The 21,582-nt window shown below is 33.3% G+C and overlaps 1 protein-coding gene across 2 annotated transcripts in view; it reads right to left on the reverse strand.

Annotated features, from left to right (window-relative positions):
* Positions 1-19,031, reverse strand: part of LOC114331002 (transcription initiation factor TFIID subunit 13) — an 88,085-nt gene extending 69,054 nt beyond the window's left edge. The window contains exons 1-3 of one of the 2 annotated variants that reach the window (XM_050651611.1): positions 18,759-19,031; positions 18,521-18,702; positions 9,917-10,074 (exon numbers count right to left, since the gene is read on the reverse strand). In XM_050651611.1, the coding sequence (XP_050507568.1) occupies positions 9,917-10,074; positions 18,521-18,702; positions 18,759-18,785 (367 nt within the window). In that variant the 5' untranslated portion in view covers positions 18,786-19,031. The remainder of the gene's footprint in view (positions 1-9,916; positions 10,075-18,520; positions 18,703-18,758) is intronic. The other variant, XM_028280453.2, reaches the window with a different exon arrangement.
* Positions 19,032-21,582: the final 2,551 nt, after the last annotated feature.

Consider the following 21,582-nt stretch of genomic DNA (forward strand, 5'->3'; position numbering starts at 1 on the left):
GTAGATCGGATGGACCCTGCACGTATGGCGCAATGGGCGAAGACACAGAAGCCCAACACCAAGCGACCCATAAGAAGACCCAAAAAACGATGGTACAAGAGCTGGAGCTCCGGATCGCAGCAGAGACTGTAACAGAAGAAACAGGACATAGTCCTATTACAAGAAGAAGAAGATTTTGTAAATATTTGAACCATTTTATATTTTTATCGCAACTACAAATTCGGACCGATTGAAAGGAGCACGGAATTTTTCATTACTTATTTTGTGACGAATTCGGGGAATTCCTTTTCTTTGAATGATAATATTTTGTAGCGACTGGGATCAACGTCTATACTGATTTGTGGCAACAAGGAAACAATTTACAAACAAGGGGACTTGACATAAGATCGTGCGCTCAGAAAGTAAATGCTTTGCATGTGATATTGACAGAGAAAAGAGAGGAATGGGCAAATGGAGCTATAGGTTATGCAAAAAATGTGTGTGAAGAACTTGGAATTTTCATTAAACCACGGAGGGGCATAACAAGAAAGCATATTTTTGATGAAGAAACTAGAGATGCTAACTTGTCTTGTGAAAATGAGTTGAGATGAAAGCTGTTTTCTTCGTTAGATAGAGTTATTGTAGAAATTCGTGAGCGTTTTCAACAGCTACAGAATTTAACAGATATGTAAGTTTGCTTATCAAACGCCGGCTATATTATTAGGTCCAAACAACACTGAATGTAATCTAGACTCTAACTCTAGACTATGCATCTGATGAAATTGACGTGCAGGATTTCAAGCTGGAAAGACTTCAACTGCTGACTTTCGTTGCTGCTACAGGCAACGAAAATAAATTGATTAATGCAGATTAACATGAATTATTTAAATGTATTGTTAAATCCAAGCTGGAAGATACTCTGCTCAATATTTTAATAATGTTCCGAATATTTTTCACAGTTGTTATAAGCAATGTCAGCTGTTAGAGAAGTTTTTCAAAATTGAAATTAATTAAAAATTATTTAAGATCGACAATGAGTACTCTAAGACTAACTAATTTGGCTATTTTGTCTACTGAGCTAGAGGTATGTGATGCGATAGACATTTACGGTGCAATAAAAGACTTTTGCTCTTAAAAAAGTAGGCCTATAAATTTTGAATTAAAGACGAAAGTTTTGTTTTTAATTCTAACAAATACTCACATTCCTTTTTAATAAAAATATAACATTATAGTATCGTTCTAGTTCTAATTAAAAATTAGAACTAGAACGCCAGGATTTTATTTAATGTGGTCGATCGTCAAAGTGTACCTAATCTTAAGTAATAGGTATCTAAGTTGTACCAATGTATCTAATTGGTTAAAGTAAAAGCATTTTTGTATAATAAACGTGATTGTAAAACTTAGATAAACTTTTTTATTCAAAATTTAACCTGTATCATGCAAAATAATGACAACTGTTCTCGCCGAAAAGTTCTCTATAATTTAATGTATTTAATGTATAGCAGGTATACATTAAATTAAAATACCTAAATAAGAGGGCGGCAAAATTGTCTTCCGCCCCGGGCAGCCGACACTCACGCTACGCCACTGACCGGCCAGAGAAGAAACATACAGAGAATCCATATAATTGAGAATTGAGTAATACAAACCCTGACTCCTATGTACCGATGTATCTTAGAAAATGGTGCCCGTCCGCCATTTTAATCATTACGTTAAGGCGGGCTCAAACGGCTCGTACTTAGCAAGTATACGAGCTCAGCGATTGCGATAGCAAGTAGGGCGCTTCCACGACGTGTACAATTTACAAGTACGTGAGCGTAAACATTTGGCTTAAAAACCTTGACAAATGAATCAGTGGTGTGATTACTAAATGAATAGTCGCAGTATCTTCTTCTTCTTGTTGTGCCTATCCGTTTCGGATGTTGGCGACCATCATGGCAATCTGTACTTTGCACACTGCTGCTTTGAAAAGATTTGTGGTTGTTGTGTTGAACAACGTACGTAGATTTTTCAGCCAGGAGATCCTTCGCGTTCCTGGTCCCTGCTTTCCTTCTACTTTTCCTTGCAAGATTAGTTGCAGCAGTCCATATCTTTCACTGTTCCTCATGATGTGACCGAGGTATTCGATTTTGGCTGTTGTTATTGTGACTAACAGCTCTTTTTCTTTTTGCATTCTCAACAAAACACCCTGGTTAGTAATGTGGTCTGTATAAGATATCTTCAGGATTAGACGATAAAACCACATTTCAAAAGCCTCAATTTTCTTACAGGTAGCGTCTATGAAAGTCCACGACCCAACTCCGTACAACAGTATAGGAAAGATATGACATCGTAGTAACCTGATTTTTATGGGTATCGACAAATCATGGCATTTGAATAACTTTGATTTCTATGGAATGGTCCCAATTTTCATTGATGTTCGTACCAAGGTAGGTGTATGTTTTTACTCTTTCTATTTGTTGACCGTTCACACTGATTCGTCCAAATTGCTGTTCCTTCTTATTAGAGATCATCATACATTTCGTTTTCTTAGTGTTTAGTGAAAGTCCGTATCTCTGACTGATTTTTGCGATTATGTTCATTAACTCCTGGAGAGCTTCAGAACTGTCAGTGAATACCAGCGTGTCGTCTGCGTATCTTATGGTATTGATACATTCTCCGTTAATTCGAATTCCGGCTTCAACATCATCCACTGTTTCTTGAAAGATTTCCTCACAGTAGATGTTAAACAGCAGTGGTGATAGTATATGTATATAGTAAATCACAGGTGTTTATTACAATATTGGTTAATATCTCCATCAACAGTCGCAGTATATGCCAGTTATTTGTGCATTTCGTTTGAGTGCCTCTGCAAGAATAGTCAAGTATGTACTTGGCAAGTGTAAGAATAATCGTGATCTCTTTGACTCGGGTCATTTTTACCGACAACAAATAGAAAACCAACGAGTGACAAATAATTGTACTAATGTCCATCCCACATTGACTTTACAGTATAGGGACCATAGGCAATGCAGTCCTTATGAGAGTTCTTAGCGCGGTGATGCCGAATTTATCAAAAATAATTTGAAATTATTAGAGAGATTAAATTAAAACTGTTTTAGAAAGACAATCTACAATTTTACGATTCGCATGCGTTTAAAGAGAAATGCAAGTAGATCGAGGACCTCCAAAAAAAGATACGATCTATTTAACCTACATAATAAGAAAGTCAAAGAAATGGCTGGACTAAGAAAGCAAAATCTCACTGGTGCACTTCTGAATAGACACGGGGTTGCTATAACAGAGACCGATGAGAAAGTACAACGTTGGGCAGAATACATCGATGAACTGTTCGATGATGAAAGAGGGTACCTGGAACACATAGAACTTACTTCAGGAGAAATAGGTCCAGATATTACAAAGGAAGAAATAATACATGCTTTAAAAACAATGAAAAACAGGAAAAGCCCAGGACCTGACATGCTTCCTATCGACCTTTTAAAAATTATAGATGAGCAGCATATTGATGTTTTAGTGGTACTCTTGAACAAAATTTATAGCTCAGGCACATTACCCAAAGAATGGTTGACGTCGATCTTTATTTGCCTCCCTAAAAAGAAAAACGCAAGAGAAATGCGGCGACTACCGCACCATTAGTTTGATGTCCCATGTGCTAAAGTTGCTACTGAAAGTCATCCATAACCGAATATATCATAAACTGGACATAGACATTAATGATACGCAGTTTGGGTTTCGCAAAGGTCCTGGAACTCGTGAAGCTCTTTTTTCACTGAACATACTTATACAAAGGTGCCTGGACGTCAATCAAGATATATATGCGTGTTTGATTGACTATAATAAAGCATTCGACAAAGTACGACATGAACAATTAATGCATGTCCTGGAATCAAAGAAGTTGGACTACAATGACCTCAGGATTATATCGAATTTATACTATGAACAACGAGCAAAAGTATGTGTTAACGACCAGCTGTCAGAGGAAATTGAAATCAGACGTGGAGTGAGACAGGGATGCGTGTTGTCGCCAATTCTTTTTAATGTCTACTCGAAAGAGATCTTGAAAAAAGCTCTTGAGGGTGAAACAGCTGGAATAAAGGTAAATGGAGTTCCCATTAACATTAGATATGCGGATGACACTGTTATCTTAGCTGAAAATATTGGGGATCTTCAGAGGCTGGTGACCAGAATAGCAGAGTTTGGACAAAAATACGGGCTAACAATGAAAGTCAAGAAGACAAAGTTTATGAGAATATCGAAAACTCAAAGAAATAACGAAAATCTCTTCATAAACGGATCCAATATCGAACGAGTCGACCAATATGCATACCTTGGAACAATGATCAACTCCACAGGAGATTACTTAAAGGAAATCAAAATCAGAATAGAAAAGGCTAGAGCAAATTTTAACAAAATGAGAAAAGTGCTCTGCACAAGAGATTTGAAGTTGGAGCTGAGAGTTAGGTTGGCTAGGTGCTACGTTTTCTCGACTTTGTTTTAGGGAATGGAAGCTTGGACCTTGAATGCTGCATCAATGAAAAAACTGGAATCATTCTGGCAATAAATGAAGAATGGACCAACAACCAAGAGATAAGAGCGCGCATCGGAAACGCTAGATCAATCTTCAACCGTATGGGGGGCTTTTTCAAGAAACACAACCTTTCTCTTGGTATAAAAGTAAGAATGCTGAGATGCTACGTCTTCTCTGTTCTTTTTTATGGTGTTAAATCAAGGACCTTGAACGAAGATATGTGCCGAAAACTGGAAGCATTTGAGATGTGGCTGTATCGAAGAATTCTTAAAATCCCATGGACTGATCGGGTCACAAATGAGGAGGTCCTTAGAAGGGGAAGAACCGAGAAGTACTAACCACCATCAAATCTCGAAAGTTGGAATACTTTGGACACATTATGCGAAATGAATCCAGATATGCCCTCCTACAAGCCATCCTGCAAGGAAAAATATTTGGAAAGCGAGGTCCAGGAAGAAGAACATCCTGGTTAAAGAGCCTCAGAACCTGGTTCAACACAACATATGTGCAGCTTTTCCGCGTTGGTGTAGATAAAGTGAAGATTGCCATGATGATCGCCAATATTCGTCACATATAGGCACATCAAGAAGAAGAAGAGTGACACTGATAATTATTGTGTACGTATTGTTGATAAGAACCTAAAACGAGCTTACGAATAAGGTGTTACTTGCCATATAATTCCATTTAAAATTATCTTACAAAATGACAGTCACTAAGAGTCGGCCATGTTTAATGGTTACATTACTGAAATGCCACAAATCAATGAACAGATGTTTTAGGTCGGTTAGTATAAATTAATTTGATTTTAATATTTCTTCAGTAAGTATGACAGAGCAGTAGGAAAAAATATTACCGTAAAATGGGGTGAATAGGAACGGTTTTCAACTTTGAACTGAAAAAAATGTCACTAACACATATTGCAAACATAAAACTTATGCATTGTTATTTGCGTCTTACCTTGCTCTTTTGTTATTTAGATGTTAATAAATTAAAAAGGTAATACTTTAATCGCAAAAAAATCAAAACCTGGTGTTCCTATTCACCCCACCAAGTAAAGTGAATGGGAGCACCTGTATTAAAAAATATTGTGTTCCTATTCGTACATTTGTATGGTCAATAGAAACAGGTAAGAAGTGGCTAAGGTGTAAAGTAACATACACAAATAAATATAAAGTTTTTGTATTGTTGGAAAAATATATTGTTGAAATAAAAAATATTTTTTAAACTCAAATTTGGCATTTTTCTCTGAAAGAATATTAACCAGTTTCTTTAATTGTCTAGGAAACTTGTCTTTAGCTATTGTGGATTCATTCCTGCCTGGTCTTGTTTTTCATTCCTCAACTATTTTGCGCCACATAATCTTCATGGGTCTTGTTACATACTTTTAAACTTTTTGGACAAAAGTTCTGGTGATTGCGGAAAACCGTAAAAATATTTATTTCAAATTTACGGAATCCACATTTGGTCCTTCGAGCCGGATGCTGAGAATTAGTGCCCATAATAATTGTGTTCATTAATACCACGCGTGGTTGAGAACCCTGATAGAAGTTTGTTTTAGATTGGAGTTGGACACGATAGCTAACCGATAGAAACACGTTTTGCAAGGCATGGTTCTTTCTATTCTCTTTGTGTGGATCAATGTAATATGTATAATTTGTTGTTAGATGAGATATTGTTTCGTTTGGTCTTACTCTATGGAGATATTAGATAAAAAAGTAATTTCCAAAGGTGGGGTGACTGGCAACACGGTAAATATTATGTTCCTATCCACACCACATATCTCAAATTCATGAAGTAACAGTAAAAATTGTTGTTAACAAAAAAAGTTAACACATAAATCAAAATACCATCATGTTATATTGTTGTAAAAGTTAGAATAAACAAAAAAACAATACTCTTCAATCTATTTTGCCAAACATTTTGTACTTACTGAGAAAGTTTCTTAGGATGAAAAATATCCTCAAAATTAACGACTTTGTTTGCACGCCGAGAACATAGGAACCAGTGAGCCCAACAACACAAACCTAAATTTCCTAAAGGCATATCACGTTAGCCAACTTGAAAAAAAAATTAAATAGCCCAGCGAAAGTAACATATATGTTTAGCAAGATTATTGTAATTGCTTAGTGAAGTTTTGTTCCTATTCACCTCATTTTACAGTACTAAAAAAGCATGCAGAAAACACATAAAACATGTACATAGTGAAGTTTCAAATGTAGTTAAAATCAAACAAATCTTGTAAGGGACCATGAAAGGCTAATGGTTAGATCACAATTGCAGATAAAAAAATCATGTTTTAAAAATTATAATAATGTAAATGTTTTGATTCTATAAAAATAATATAAAAAAAACAGTATCAAAAAAACATGTGTATCTTATATTTTTAGTCTTGGGTAAATAACTACCAAAATAAATAACACAAAACAAGAAACTTATTACAAAAGCTCAAAAAAGGAGTTTACAGAGTAAAAATAAAATAAAAACAGCATAAAATTTAACTAACACTAATATATTACATACTACAAAAACAACTATAAAAACAAAGATTAATGCACTTACTATCACTTTTATAAAAATTAGCTTATATAACTGTTAACCCTTTTAAGTTTACTGGTAAATCAGTATTAATTAACATAGAAGTTTTGAGAATAGCAGGAGTACCGAAACCTATGGTCTTATGAACCATGGTGCCCACAGTCCATTTTATGTGTTCATAAATATAAAAATTATTTTTCTGATCAAAGTATATCTTATAAACAATGTATTTTGGAAAAAACCAGATGGTAGAAGCAGCAATCAGAGAAGATTTGGAGAAAATGGAAGTGAGACAATGGTAAATAGTGGAATAAATTCCTCACCAACTGCAAGAAAGACATATCATCCCCTAGCTTTATGACCTAACATTGCATTTTCCACTGTTTCACCATTAGTGAATCCTGTGAGATAGGATTCTCCTGTTTAGATATCTCATGAAAGTAACTTCTAGGGTCAGTCAGGGTAATTGGAAACACTATTTGAAATATCATGACATCTGACCATTTGAAATTTATTTAAAAATATACTGTTTCATATTATAATAAAATAAAAGTTTTTTTACTATTATACGATAAGTCTACAGTACAAAGGCACAAAAAAAATAAGATATTCAAAGTTTCCATTTCCCCCAGAACTTTTAAGAAAAAACTAAAAAACGGGGTAAAAGTAAACAACAATCTCAGAGTTTTAAACATGTAACAATATTGTTTTCAGTTTTGGCTGACCATGCAGTAGACATACTAGTTCCATCTTATCAGTTTGTATGGTTCTACCCTTTATGCGGTTGCAAATAACGCAATATGAAATACTTTAGTAAGCAGCATTCTCCCTATATGTTATTTTTTTTTTTTTTTTTGTTTTAACGTCTGCCACTGCATTTTCTAAATCATTCAAAGAGTATTTCGTTGGTTTTCTCTTCCGGATGTACTTGATCAGCATCTTGAAATGACAAGACTTGTAATCAAATAATTCCCTTATCATAAAAATTTGATTTCCATTTACTTAACATTGTTTCCATTTACCCCTAACAGGTGTTTTCATTTACCCCGTGCTCAATATTTAAGGGGGTAATATTGTGAACACTTACTGTACTTACTTTTTGTAGTAAATAAAATTCAAATTCAAATTAACATTTTAGACCATATAAATAATATTCTTGTATTAGTTATAAATTATATAATCATTACACTTAACTAATACAGAGAGATGAAATTTGTAAAATATTGGCACTGTTTCTAAATCGATTTTCTGTGTTTAAAAACAATCAAATTTAAGTTGCACAGAAAGGACATTCACTTGGCTTGTAAACAACTGAATAACATTCCACAGAATAAGTAAAGATGGAATTATAATTCTATGTATGTGATATTGTTGCGATATTTCATTTCTAGTGGTAGGGAATACTGTTTCCAATCACACCTGTTTCCAATTACCCTGACTGACCCTAAAACCAGTATCTTTACAATCGCCTTTTCAAAAACCAATTGGAAAATTGTGAAGAACCAGAACTTATACTTTATAATGAATAATGTTGGTTTGGTAAGGTTAAATCGAGATTTGTCAAATTCATAAATAATAAATTATCTTAACACGTTCCATGCAGATGGAATACATGTGAGACACATGATGCCTGTTAGTATACATGCGCGCATGTATACTAACAGGTAAACTCATTGAAAGGCGAACTCATTCAATAAATCATGAAACAGGATGTATTAAAATGATTAAAGTTTTTTTACGAAAAGCCAAGAGAATAAGTTCAATTCATATTACATGTTCTACCCACCCCAGACATACTACAGTACAGCGTTAATAATCCAAACCCTGGTAATCCGAACGCAAAAAAAAATTATAAAATTAAAAAATATGATCGCGGACCGAATTTTTGGATTTAATATGACAATATGGCAAAATATGACCGCGGATTTTTGTTTTGTTTATGCAGAAATACATACAATATATTTGTTTATTATGCAGGTGTTTCATTCCTTGTAACTAAAACGTATGTACATATGTACTATGTTTATGAACTTTGTATGTATTTTGACTTACTGCATATGTATGTACTAGACCTCACAGCGGCTGACTTCCAGAGGAGTCATTTCGTCATTTGAACTCTACCGCTTACTCAGCTGTCCAGGCGCTGAGGTCATCCAAATGTACCCAATTATATTCTAGTATAGATATTATTCTAAATTGTCAGTGTATTCAAAATATTATTATATTTTATTAGTACATACAATTATATTATATTTTAGTACATACTTGATAAGTTCATATTAATTAAGTGTGAAGTTAGTTGACTTTTGTGAAACTACTTTTACAGGCAACTACATAAGTCAACCCCATGAAGAAAACAACATAATCAGGACTATTGGTACCTATATTAATTATATTTTTACTTAAATCTCTACAATAAGATTACAGCATAGGGGTATTATTTTAATACGATTACAATCCATTAATCAAGTGAGGTTCGAAAGAGGGGGGGGTCTATAAAAAATCACGAAATGTCACAATATACATGATATAGAGGGTCTTAAACCACACAATGTATCAACAAGGGGGGAGGGGTTAAATAATTGCAAAAAAACATCATGTGAATAATGGACGGCCCCATAGATAGTATTTAACTCAATAAGAAAATGAAATTTCTGATGTGCAAATGGGAACATCAAAATAAACTTATTTCAAAGTAAAATTGTGTTTTATTCCCAATAAAAATTAATCAACCAGAATTGGTATGATTTGTCTTGAAAGGATTAACTGTATGTAAGATATATATACAATGTGATAGCAAGTGTGAAATATAAAGTATAAAAATAAAAATTTCCATGCATGGATCAAATGCATATCCTTATGTCTTGGCATTACCTGCAAATTTAATTTCATCAAAAGCCTTTCTTGCTCTCTTGAGCTCTTCGTTCATAGTTAGTAAATCTTTCACCCTTGCATATTTCCTAGGGTCTTTACGAACTAAAAATACAATGTCTTCTACTTGTACCCGGCCAGTCCTTCCAATTTCCATAGCCCTAAAATATTTAACAGATTCATATTAAAGAGGTTATTATTAAATTCATATTAAAGAGGTTATTATTAATTCTAGAACCACGAGATGGGTGACCCTACCTCACAAATTTTTTTGACATGTGTGTTATTCTAATGATTCTGATGTTGTCCGCCCGTCTACCTTCAGTATTTCACGACATGACTTGTAACTGGTGATGTGTGTTTTTATGAAAGGTCACATTTAGTCATATTTGCAGCAGATTTTTGACTCCACCTGAGGCTTGAAAAGGCAGCAATATTTGTGTTTATTGTGCAAAAAGTACGAGTATGTATGCAGAATATCAATTTAGTATTTTTAAAGATTGTAAAGAATATTAGAATAAACTATTCAACTCCTAACTTGGTTTTTAATTACCTTTGCAATCCTAAAAAGTATATGTCAAATGTAAGTGCTTTTTGACTAACTCTGTACAATAGGTCTGCTTATTGTTATGTAACAATACAATTTCTGATTAGAAATCAAATCGTTTAGTAAACTTTTTTGTGAAATAAATTTGAAAAATATGTAAATGTTGCTTATTTTGAAACATATTTTCGGGTAGCCGGTGACCCTACCTACTGAAAATCGTTTCACTAATTTCACCTTGTGGTTCTAGGGCTACATTCATATTAAGAGCGTATGCGCAAAATTTCGGGCCAATGCGTTTTAAATACATTTATTTTTTTCAAATCCTGAAAAAACTGAATAATTTAAACGCAGAATGAAAAATTACATTATTACCAAGGGCTGAGTGTCCTTTAGAATAAAAAAAAAGTTTGTTTTGAATGAGATATTTGACATTAAAAATCATACTCAATTTTCTCTTCTTTTTCACCCCTGTAACTTATTAAAATAATCATCATTATAGAAGTTTTCAGGGACTTTCAGCCCTCGGTAATCATGTAATCGTTCATTCTGCATTTAAATTTTTCAGCCCCCTCTGTGACTCAGTGGTAAGAGCGCCTACCTTTGGACCTAAAGGTTGTGAGTTCGAATCTCACCTTGCTGGAGAATTTTTCATTTATTAAAATTTATAAATGAAAATAGTTTCTATCCTTGTGGGATCAGTACTCACCGGAGGAGCCACAGACGTTCGGATACAATTAGCATCTCTTTGCAAAGACAATGACATCGACTTTGCTAAGGAAAAAGACATTTACTCAACACACACACTACACTAGGTACCTGATTGGAAGAATCCACTGTATCACGTCAATGGGCATTAGTTGTCAAGGCCTTAAGGGCACCCGAAGTCCCATTTAACGACAATGTTAACATTATGTTACATAGCTCTGTAACCAAAGTACTCAGAGAACTAATTTTTGTGTTATTTTGAAATTAGATGTATTTTTTAGTGCCGCGTAGATTTTTGTAAAGTTAGAGTAAAAGAAACATTTATTTTAAAATTTTTTAAAATACTCTTACAAAAAAACCCAAAAAAGTTTGGATTTTATTTTTTATTTTACTTGTTTTTGTATATTTTTCAATAAAACTTTACACGATACTTGATATTGTCTATCTACAACTACTGTAAAAATTTGAACCTTCTATTTTCTAAGGATCCAGAGATATTTGACATCAAAAATTAAAAAACTAGTATTCGGGAAATCGCAAAAACATAAAACACTCTAATATGCTATAAGCTACCAGTACACGGTAAGTTGAGTTCAGCCGTTCAAAAAACAAATAATTTTGTAACCATGGATATTTTATACTATAATGTGTTATATATCGTTGGAAAGAGAAGATTTCAAAGAATAATTTTCAATCATAACTAGTGTGACCAACTAGCCTAGAATTACAAAGTCGTGGCCCGGTGTCCCGGACAAGGTTTCCGGGCCATCCGAATTTTTTGACATTTTAGTAAAATTCTATTTTAAAATTTTGAATACGTTAGTCTTCTAAGAAATTGGTGGGACGAAAAAAGTTGACAATTTCTAGAGTGTGATACTAATACCACATTTAAAACACATCCATTTTATATCGTGGTATTATATTTCTACGAAAACTCAAACTGTGGACTTTTTTTGTTTCTGTATTTTAAATATCATCCTGAAAAGTCGACATGGTGTTTACATGTATCAGCTGCCCGAGGCATGCCGCATTCAACAGTGTAATGATGGCTGATAAATGTTTTTTTTTCTGTTTTTGGAAAATGGCCTGTTTTTCACTGAAAAGTTCCGGATTCCGGAAAGTATTTTTTTCAGCCTTGTCCCGAATTCGACTGAATTGGAGTTGGTCACACTAATGATAACCCAGAAAAACTTTAAAAATTCAATTTTCGAATTTTTCTGTGCCCTTAAAGCTAAATAAAAAAAATTCCAGAAATACTCATTAGCTTTCTAAGGATTCGAAAAAAATGAAAGCATTAAACATTGTCCCGAAATTTTGAGCCTATACCATTAAAGAAGTTATTAAAGAGATTCATAGACATTAAATAAAGAGAAAGAAACTTTTAGGTGTAAGTATACACATAAATATAGAATCCAAAGAACTGGCTAATAATCTGACATGAAAAAAGCAGAACACCTTTTATGACTTCTAAAAAACAGTAACTGTAAGTCTTTCTTTTATAGCAGCGTTTCCCAACCAGTGGGTCGCGACCCACTAGTGGGTCACGGGCAGTTTTAAGGTGGGTCACGGCGTGGCTCTTACAGTAGCTGAGTAGCGTACAGTGACTGTGCCCCTTATTTTTGTCTATCATAATGAGTGACGGATGGGTCGCAAATATGAAAAAACATCAGAGGGTGGGTCGCCAGACATAAAAGGTTGGGAACCACTGTTTTATGGCCTTTTTTTCTATTCAAATTTTCCAACAAAGGCCTCTCCCATTTCTCTCCATTCAGCTCTGTTGTGTGTGCGGCTTTTCCACATTGGTCCTGTGACTTTCCAACTTCTTTGCTCCATCTACCATTTTCAAGAGGTTTATTGTGTCTAGCCCTAGCCCGTGTCCATTTTAATTTAACTGCTTGTTTCATGGCATCCCTTACTTTTGTTTTGTTCAGGGTTGCCTCATTTGTTTGCCAATCTATGAGTGAGATACCAAGCATCTTCCGTTCCATGGCTCGCTGAATTTTTCGAATCTTGTCCATGTTCATTTTTGTGAATGTCCAGGTTTGAGCTCCGTAAGTGAGAACAGGTGGGATACAAGAATCGAACACTTTCTTATAATATCATAAACAGTATGACTCCTATTATGACAAATTAATTAATGTAGGCTTTCATGACACGTTTGTTGAATGGATTAAAAACTCAACATATGGTAGACGCCAAAGAGTCAAGATAGGTTGTCATCTGTCTGACAGTATTTCAGTAACGTCTGGAGTTCCTCAAGGTGGCCACACTTCTCCACTTCTTTTTAATATCTTTGTTAACAACGTCACTTCCTGTTTCCTAAATAGCAAATGTCTAATGTTGGCAGATGATTTGAAATTCTGGAGAGTTATTGATAGCCTAAAAGACCAAGCTCTGTTGCAAGATGACTTAGACAGATTACATAATTGGTGCAACCAGAACAAACTTCACTTGAATATAAAAAAATGTTGTTTTATTTATTTATTTATTTATTTATTTATTTAGTACCCAAATAACAGTACTGGACCAATTACATTCTGGGTTAGTGTATTAAGCGTATTAGTAAATTTACCGTTTACAGATCATAAACATAACAACAAAACAGTATAAAATACATAGACCACATAAACGCCGTTTATATGTAAGTGTGTGAAAAAACTCAAAATGAGAAAAACACACTCACATACGAACAAAAACTTATAAAGTAATTAAAGAAAAACAGAAAATACATAGTATGTAAAACAATTAAATACAAAAATACAGAATAAATATATAATATAACAGCAAGATGTTAAAAAGTGACTGGTTGCAACCTAATATCGTTAGCAGTATTCTTAATGATGCGTAAATTAGAATTGAAGATGTCAAAGAGATCAGAGTTCGCATTGTAGTGAGCTTGCATTTGTACTAGAGGTGACTGCACCAAAATATTTGATCTGGCTCTGTTAACATAAAACGTTTGTGAAGTACGAGAAGCAACACGTGGTACGTGGAGATTAAGAAGTTGCAATAACTCAGGAGTATTTACTTGATTGTTAATAATTTTAAATAAAAAGCATAAAGATTGAGTTATTCTACGACGCTGAAGACTTTGCATCTTAACTTTATCGAGAAGTAGCTCTTCAGAAAATCCCCTAGCAGGATAAATGCCAGTGGATTTAAAGTGCATACTTTTTAAAATCCGCCTCTGTACTGATTCCAAAACAGTTGTGTGATTTTGATAAATTGGAGACCAAACTATCGATGCATAATCGAGTTTGGGGAGAACAAGAGATGAATATAACAATTTGCAAGTGTCAATATCGGTAAGTTCTTTCGCATTTCGTAAAATGAAACCTAGAGTACTAAACGCACCCGCAACGATATTAGTGATGTGTGGAACAAATGATAGTCTGCAGTCAAATATGACCCCCAGGTCCTTAACAGAGCAGGGGCGACAAATGGAAGTATTATGTATATGATAATCATAGTGTGTTGGAGAAGGGCTTCTAGAAAAAGACATAACATTACATTTGGACGCATTTAGCTGCAAACAATTAGTGTCACACCATATACTGATTTTATTTAAATTTTCTTGAAGTCTAATGCAATCGGAGGGTGACTTAATTTCAAAAAATAATTTTAAATCGTCCGCATAAATTAGTGAATGAACATCTAGGTCATCAACAATATCATTAACGAATATCACAAACAATAGCGGCCCTACAATTGAACCTTGAGGTACTCCGGATAACTGAGGAAAAGGGGTTGATTTAAAACCTCTAATTTGTGTATATTGCCATCGATCTGTAAAATAAGAGTTAAATAATTGTACAGCGTAGGTGTGATTGAAATAGAACTGAGCTTATTCAGTAGAATTTTATGACTTAAGCGGTCAAAAGCTTTGGAAAAGTCAGTGTATATGACGTCGACTTGAGCATTTCTGTCTAATGCTTCACACAGGAATTGAGTGATATTAACAAGATTTGTTAAAGTAGATTTACCACTGATAAATCTGTACTGTTGGGGAACTATGAATGGTGAAATGTGGGTGTAAAGGTGTTTATTTATACATATCTCGAAAATTTTACTAAAGTTGGATATGATAGCAATAGGCCTATAGTTTTGGATAGAAGTTCGATTTTCTTTCTTAAACACAGGGACAATTTTAGAAACTTTCCATTGTGTGGGTAAGACCGAACTGGATAATATGCAGTTAAATAAAGTACACAGAGGAGTTGAAAATACGTGGGCACAATCTTTTATGAGAAATGCAGGAATATTATCTGGTCCCATCGTCATGTTCGGCTTAATCTTCCTTATGGCCTGTTCAATTTCAGATTTTGTAAAAGCGGGAATGTGCAATTGTTCGACAATATATGTATTTAATTTGGGAGTGATATGGTCGGGAGGAGAAATATCGGTGTATGACTTTGAGAAGAAATCGGCAAATGATGAGGCAATATCCTGTGAAGTCTCTAGCTTTATATTATTATACGACATAGTTTCAGGAATAGAACAATTTGTTTTCTTGGAGTTTATGAACGACCAAAAGCTACGAGGATCTTGTTTAAGATTGAGTTCTAGTTGAGACACATAACGCTTGTATATTATTTGATTAAAGTATTTGAATTCTGAACGAATTCTCTTGAATTCAGTGTAATTTTGAATATTACGAGATTTTTTGTACGCGTTCCAAGCTCTATTTTTAGTATTCAGAAGATTAATCAGATCACCATTGAACCAAATCGGATAACGTTTAGTTTGCTTCTTTTTAAGAGGAATATGTTTAGAGAAGATGCTGTGAATATACTGATAAAAGGCATTTAGGTTGCTGTTGATATCAAGATCAGTGGAAAGAAAAGACCAGTCAGATAAATAGAGTTCATTATAACGTTCTATAAAGTTGGCTCTCTTAAAGTTAAAATTCTGCTTACTGTCGATTTTGATTTCATTAAATTCTTTTTTAATACTAAAATCAATGATGAGCGCTGGATGATGGTTATCCATGGGAACAACATAGTCAATTGCCTGATATACGTTACAAAATATATTAGAAAATACCAAATCTAGGACTCGTTCATTATGATTAACTACATGATTATATTGCGATAAAGATATTGCGATATTTATAAGTTTTTCTCGTAAAGTCAATAGAATCGAAACAAGTTATACTATTAACAATATGCCATTGAATTATGTTTCTTCTATTCGGGATTTGGGTGTAATTTTCGATGAGAAACTTACTTTCTGTGACCTCATAAACACTATTTCAATAAAGGCATCTAAACTTCTTGGTTTTGTTACTAGGAATTGCAAGTACCTCTCCATTAATTCAACAAGGTTTGTGTATTGTTGATTAGTTAGATCTATTTTAGAATACTGCTCAGTTGGTCACCCTATTTTCAGAATAATATTGATACATTGGAAAGAGTCCAGCATAGATTTTTGAGATATTGCGCTTACCATGTTCACACTGCCATTAGAAATCATGATTATTCCTATATTGAACAACAATTATCTTTACCCCCACTTAAGAACTGTCGTGATATATCAGATGCTATATTTATATATAAGATCATACATGGATTTATTGATTGTCCAAACCTGTTAAATCACATTAAATTCAATGTTCCAAACCAAGCTCTACGTTACCACCAGGTTTTCAACATTCCTTTCCACATAACAACATATGGCATTCATAACCCATTGGACAGATACATGTGGCTATTAAATGAATTTGATTATGATATTTTCAATTTAACTTTATCTCGGTTCAAAAGATCTCTTGCTTTGTGATATATATGTATGGTATTGTTGAATTTTGTTCTAATTATATTTTGTATATTTTTAGTATGTAGTGAACTTTAAATGTAACTTTTGTTATTGTTTTAACATTATAGGTAATTTATGTTTTGAAAACTGATATTGTTTGTAATTTAACTGTCAATGGGGTATCCCGTGTTTTAAATAAATAAAATAAATAAATTATCGGTGCTCCATGGGACCAGACATAGCACAGATAATCAGAACATTTATTTCGTATATACAGTAGAACCCCGCAAATCCGAACTTTCGGCAAATCCGAACCAACGGAAAGTGAAAAAATTTTTAAAAATTCAAAATAAAAATTTAAAAACATGTTTATTATATGTACAGAGAACCAGAAAATTTATTAAAAATAAACTTCTTAAACACAATCAATAAAGGAATGTGCATAATACACATTTCCCATAGTATACTATGAACGAAAACATTGAAAAAGATAAGAAACATAGTGTAATCAATATCCAGATTACAAATTAAATGAATCATTTACATAACTGAATTCCCATGTCCCGTGACTAAACAAAACTACTGGCGTTAGCGATTTAATATTTCAGTGATCTAAATATTTTTCAGCTTTAGAATATTCGAGGCATAAACGTGCGGATAAAGTTTCATAAAGGGATCGGTGGCAGTTCAAATCTTTTAAAAATCATCTTCGTTAGCTTCTTAGGCTAACTTTCGGATAATCCGAACTTTTCGGAATCCGAACAGGCTGTCCCCCCAATTAGTTCGGATTTGCGGGGTTCTACTGTATGTATATACCTGTACATACATACATAAATACATATTATGCATCTGCCTTGCATACACTATGCATTATCTATCTTAACAGAAAAATAAATCTGGAAGAGTTGATACTGGCTCATCTTTGTCACACTGTGTCCACGTCTCAACCTCGCATCCTTGTAATTTAGCTGTTAATGGGGTTATCCCGTATTTTAAATAAATAAATAACTAAACCCCATTACATTCAGACTGAGCTACCAAAACTCTTTTCAGCTTTAACTACAGAGAGTGTAAACAAATGCATGATGGAAACATGATGTGTTTGTTCACTCTTCATTCGACAGAGCAGAGAAACGAAGTATGTTCCTGTTAGCCTGACTCAGAGACTAATTCATGTAGCTGCCTTTCAATTATGTGAAGTTGATGTAACATTGCATTTAAATTCTTATTGTAATTCCTTGTCCACAATCTTTCTTATTTTGTAGTGGTAATTGGACCCACATCATTCAAAACTGATACATTCAGATCTGAGCTACCAAAACTATATTCAACTTCAAACTACAGATGGTGTAAACAAATGCATACTGGAAACAGCATTTGGTCACTCGTCATTCAACAGAGCAGAGAACCGAAGAGTGTGCCTGTTAGCCTGACTAAGATAGTTCGATAATTTGTGGTCAATAGCGAGGTGTTCCTCATATGCAGACATGAATATCAGGTGATGACTTGTGTTTATTATGTCGGTAACTTGAAATTGAATAGAGTTTAGTTGCCATTTAAACGTGTTTAAGCCTTAAGCTGATAATTAAGTAAAAAATTACTTGTGTGTCATTTCTGTTATGAATTCAATGACCAGGTCTTCAATTATATCCACACTTTCTGTATAAGGATTCTGATCGTCTCCAAAACCGTACATCATACATCTTAATTCTTTACTGAAGAGTCTTTTTCTACCTGCACTACTTAGGGCTAATGCTGTTTCAGCTGCATCATCTTCTTCAAACTAAAACAAATGGAAACAGTTAATATACTATATAAATTTTAACCTTGGTGAATTACTTGTTCAAAGGCTTCCTCTTGTGCCATTTCACTGTCTCTTCTGTTTGTATTCTCGATCAATGAATGTTAAAAAAAATCTATACCCCTTGAAATGTTGCTTTTTTTGTATTTTACAAAAAATACAAACACAAACAGGTTATACGAAACGTCATATGTCGATTTTAATTCTTCTTCTTATTATTATTATCTTCTTCTTTCGTTTATTGCGGTATTAGCCTTCGCCGTAAAAGCGGTGAAAATAGCAAAGAAAAAAGAAAGCAGTAGCGTGCGACTATTTTCGTCACAAAATAACGAAATTAAATTATTTTGTAGACGGTGGTGGTTAAAAATATTACATATTGTCAAAAATTGCCTTGCAGGAGCAGAAATAATGACAGAAGATGTCAGAACTAGGTCGTAGACAACTTAGACAAGGAAAAAAGAGAGGACAGGGCCCTGATTCTAATTCATTTCGACAGTCGCAATTTCATTTCGACACCGCCATGACAGCCGCAGAATATAGCGATTCTTATTCATTTCGATATTAGTTACAACTGGGGATATTAACCTTATCATGTTGAGACTGCTCAGAATTTGGGTTGGCGCTCCCGTTTATTGGAACTTGTTGATAGTCTGGGAAAATTATCGAAAAAATGCCATTTTTGGGAAAAATTATTTACCAGCTATTTTATTGCTAAAATCGAATCTTAAGATTGCATATACAGTGCGTCCATAAAGTAACGCATAAATTCATTATTTCGTAAACCAGCGACATTAATGAAAAATCCTGAAACGGGTCGATTTTTATTTTTAGATTCAGATTTTTTGGCATAGGTATATATCATACTAGTGACGTCATCCATCTGGGCGCGATGACGTAATCGATGATTTTTTTAAATGAGAATGGTCATGTGATAGCTCATTTGAAAGGGTATTCAATTCTCTATTCACTAATATAAACATTTACCTAATTATTTATACAAGGTGTTCAAAAAACATTTTTTTAATTAAAATAATTGAAACAAAAAGAAGAATGTACGTAATTTATTTAATTCAAAATACGTTTTACTGTTGTCAGAAAACAGGAAAAAAATGTTTATTTGAGAAATAAATATTGTTTTTTGCTTAAATTCAATGTTAAAGCTGCCACCCACCTGTCGCTTGGCAGTTTGAACATTTCGTTTAAGCGAAAATCAATGTTTATTTGTCAAATAAAATTTTTTTCTGTTTACTGACAGTAGTAAAATGTATTTTGAATCAAATAATTACATTATATTCTTCTTTTTGTCTCACTTATTTTAATTAAAAAATGTTTTTTGAACACACTGTATAAATAATTATGTTAATGTTTATATTCTTGGATAGAGAATTGAATACCCTTTTAAATGAGCTATCATATGACCCCTATTCTCATTTAAAAAAATCATCGATTACGTCATCACGCCCAGATGGATGACTTCACTAGTATGATATATATGCCAAAAAACCGTAATTTAAAAATAAAAATCGACGTGTTTCGGGAATTTTCCTTAAAGTAACCAGTTTACGAAATAACGAATTTATGCGTTTTTTTATTAGTAATATGGGGTATGACAAGTCCGCAGAAAGTGTGTTATTTTATTTATAAACAAATTAGCACTTCTAAATCTTCTTTATTTTTCAATTAGTGGTCTGTAACTCCTAAAATTTTTCCTTTGAGCCAAAAACACTCAAATAAAAATTCACCGTAATTTAGTTCTGCACAAAGTTATTTTTTTTCCGATTTCCTTCAACAAAAATTTTACTCAGAAAATCCGAGTTTTCCCAAAAAATCTGCAATTTTCAATTAAAATTTTAGGGAAGTACCTAATTATTTATCAATAATTAAATAATTGATGACATGAAAGATTTATTATAGTAGATTATACAGAGGGGCTAAATTATGGAATAAATTCATTTCTTTAAAACGGACGATTTTGGAGCAAAATCCCGAAAGAGGTCGATTTTATTTTTAAATTACAATTTTTTGGCATATATTTCTTACTAGTGACGTCATCCATCTGAGCGTGATGACGTAATCGATAATTTTGTTAATGGGAATAGGGGTCGTGTGGTAGGTCATTTGAAAGGGCGTTCAATTCTCTATTCAGTAATATAAACATTATTATCATTAGGTATTTATACAGGGTTGCCAAAAAAAATTTTTGAATTAAATTAATTGGCGCAAAAAGAAGAATGTATGTAATTTATTTAACTCAAAATACATTGTACTGCTGTCAGAAAATAGAAGAAAAGGTTTATTTCACAAATAAGCATTTCTTTTCGCTTAAATTAAATCACAAACTGCCTCCCTCCTACCTATTGGCAGTTTGAACATTTAATTTAAGCTAAAAGCAATGTTTATTTGCAAAATAAACATTTTTTTCTATTTTCTGACAGCAATAGAATGTATTTTGAGTTAAATAAATTACATGCATTCTTCTTCTTGCGTCAATTAATTTAATTCAAAAATTTTTTTGGCCTCCCTGTATAAATAATGATATTAATGTTTATAATACTGAATAGAGAATTGAACGCCTTTGTAAATGAGCTACAACACGAACCCCTATTCCTATTTAAAAAAAAATCGATTACGTCATCACGCTCGGATGGATGACGTCACTAGTTTGAAATATATGCCAAGAAATTTAATTTAAAAATAAAAATCGACCTGTTTCGGGATTTTTCTCTAGAATCGTCCATTTTAGAGAAAATGAATTTATTCCATAATTTAGCCCCTCTCTGTATATCAGGAGACCGGCGACAATCTAACCAATAGTTTAGCAATAATTAAAATGTTAATTAAAAAATTTCGGTCGAAATAATA

Source organism: Diabrotica virgifera, chromosome 5, assembly GCF_917563875.1.
Source record: "Diabrotica virgifera virgifera chromosome 5, PGI_DIABVI_V3a".
NCBI lineage: Eukaryota > Metazoa > Arthropoda > Insecta > Coleoptera > Chrysomelidae > Diabrotica > Diabrotica virgifera.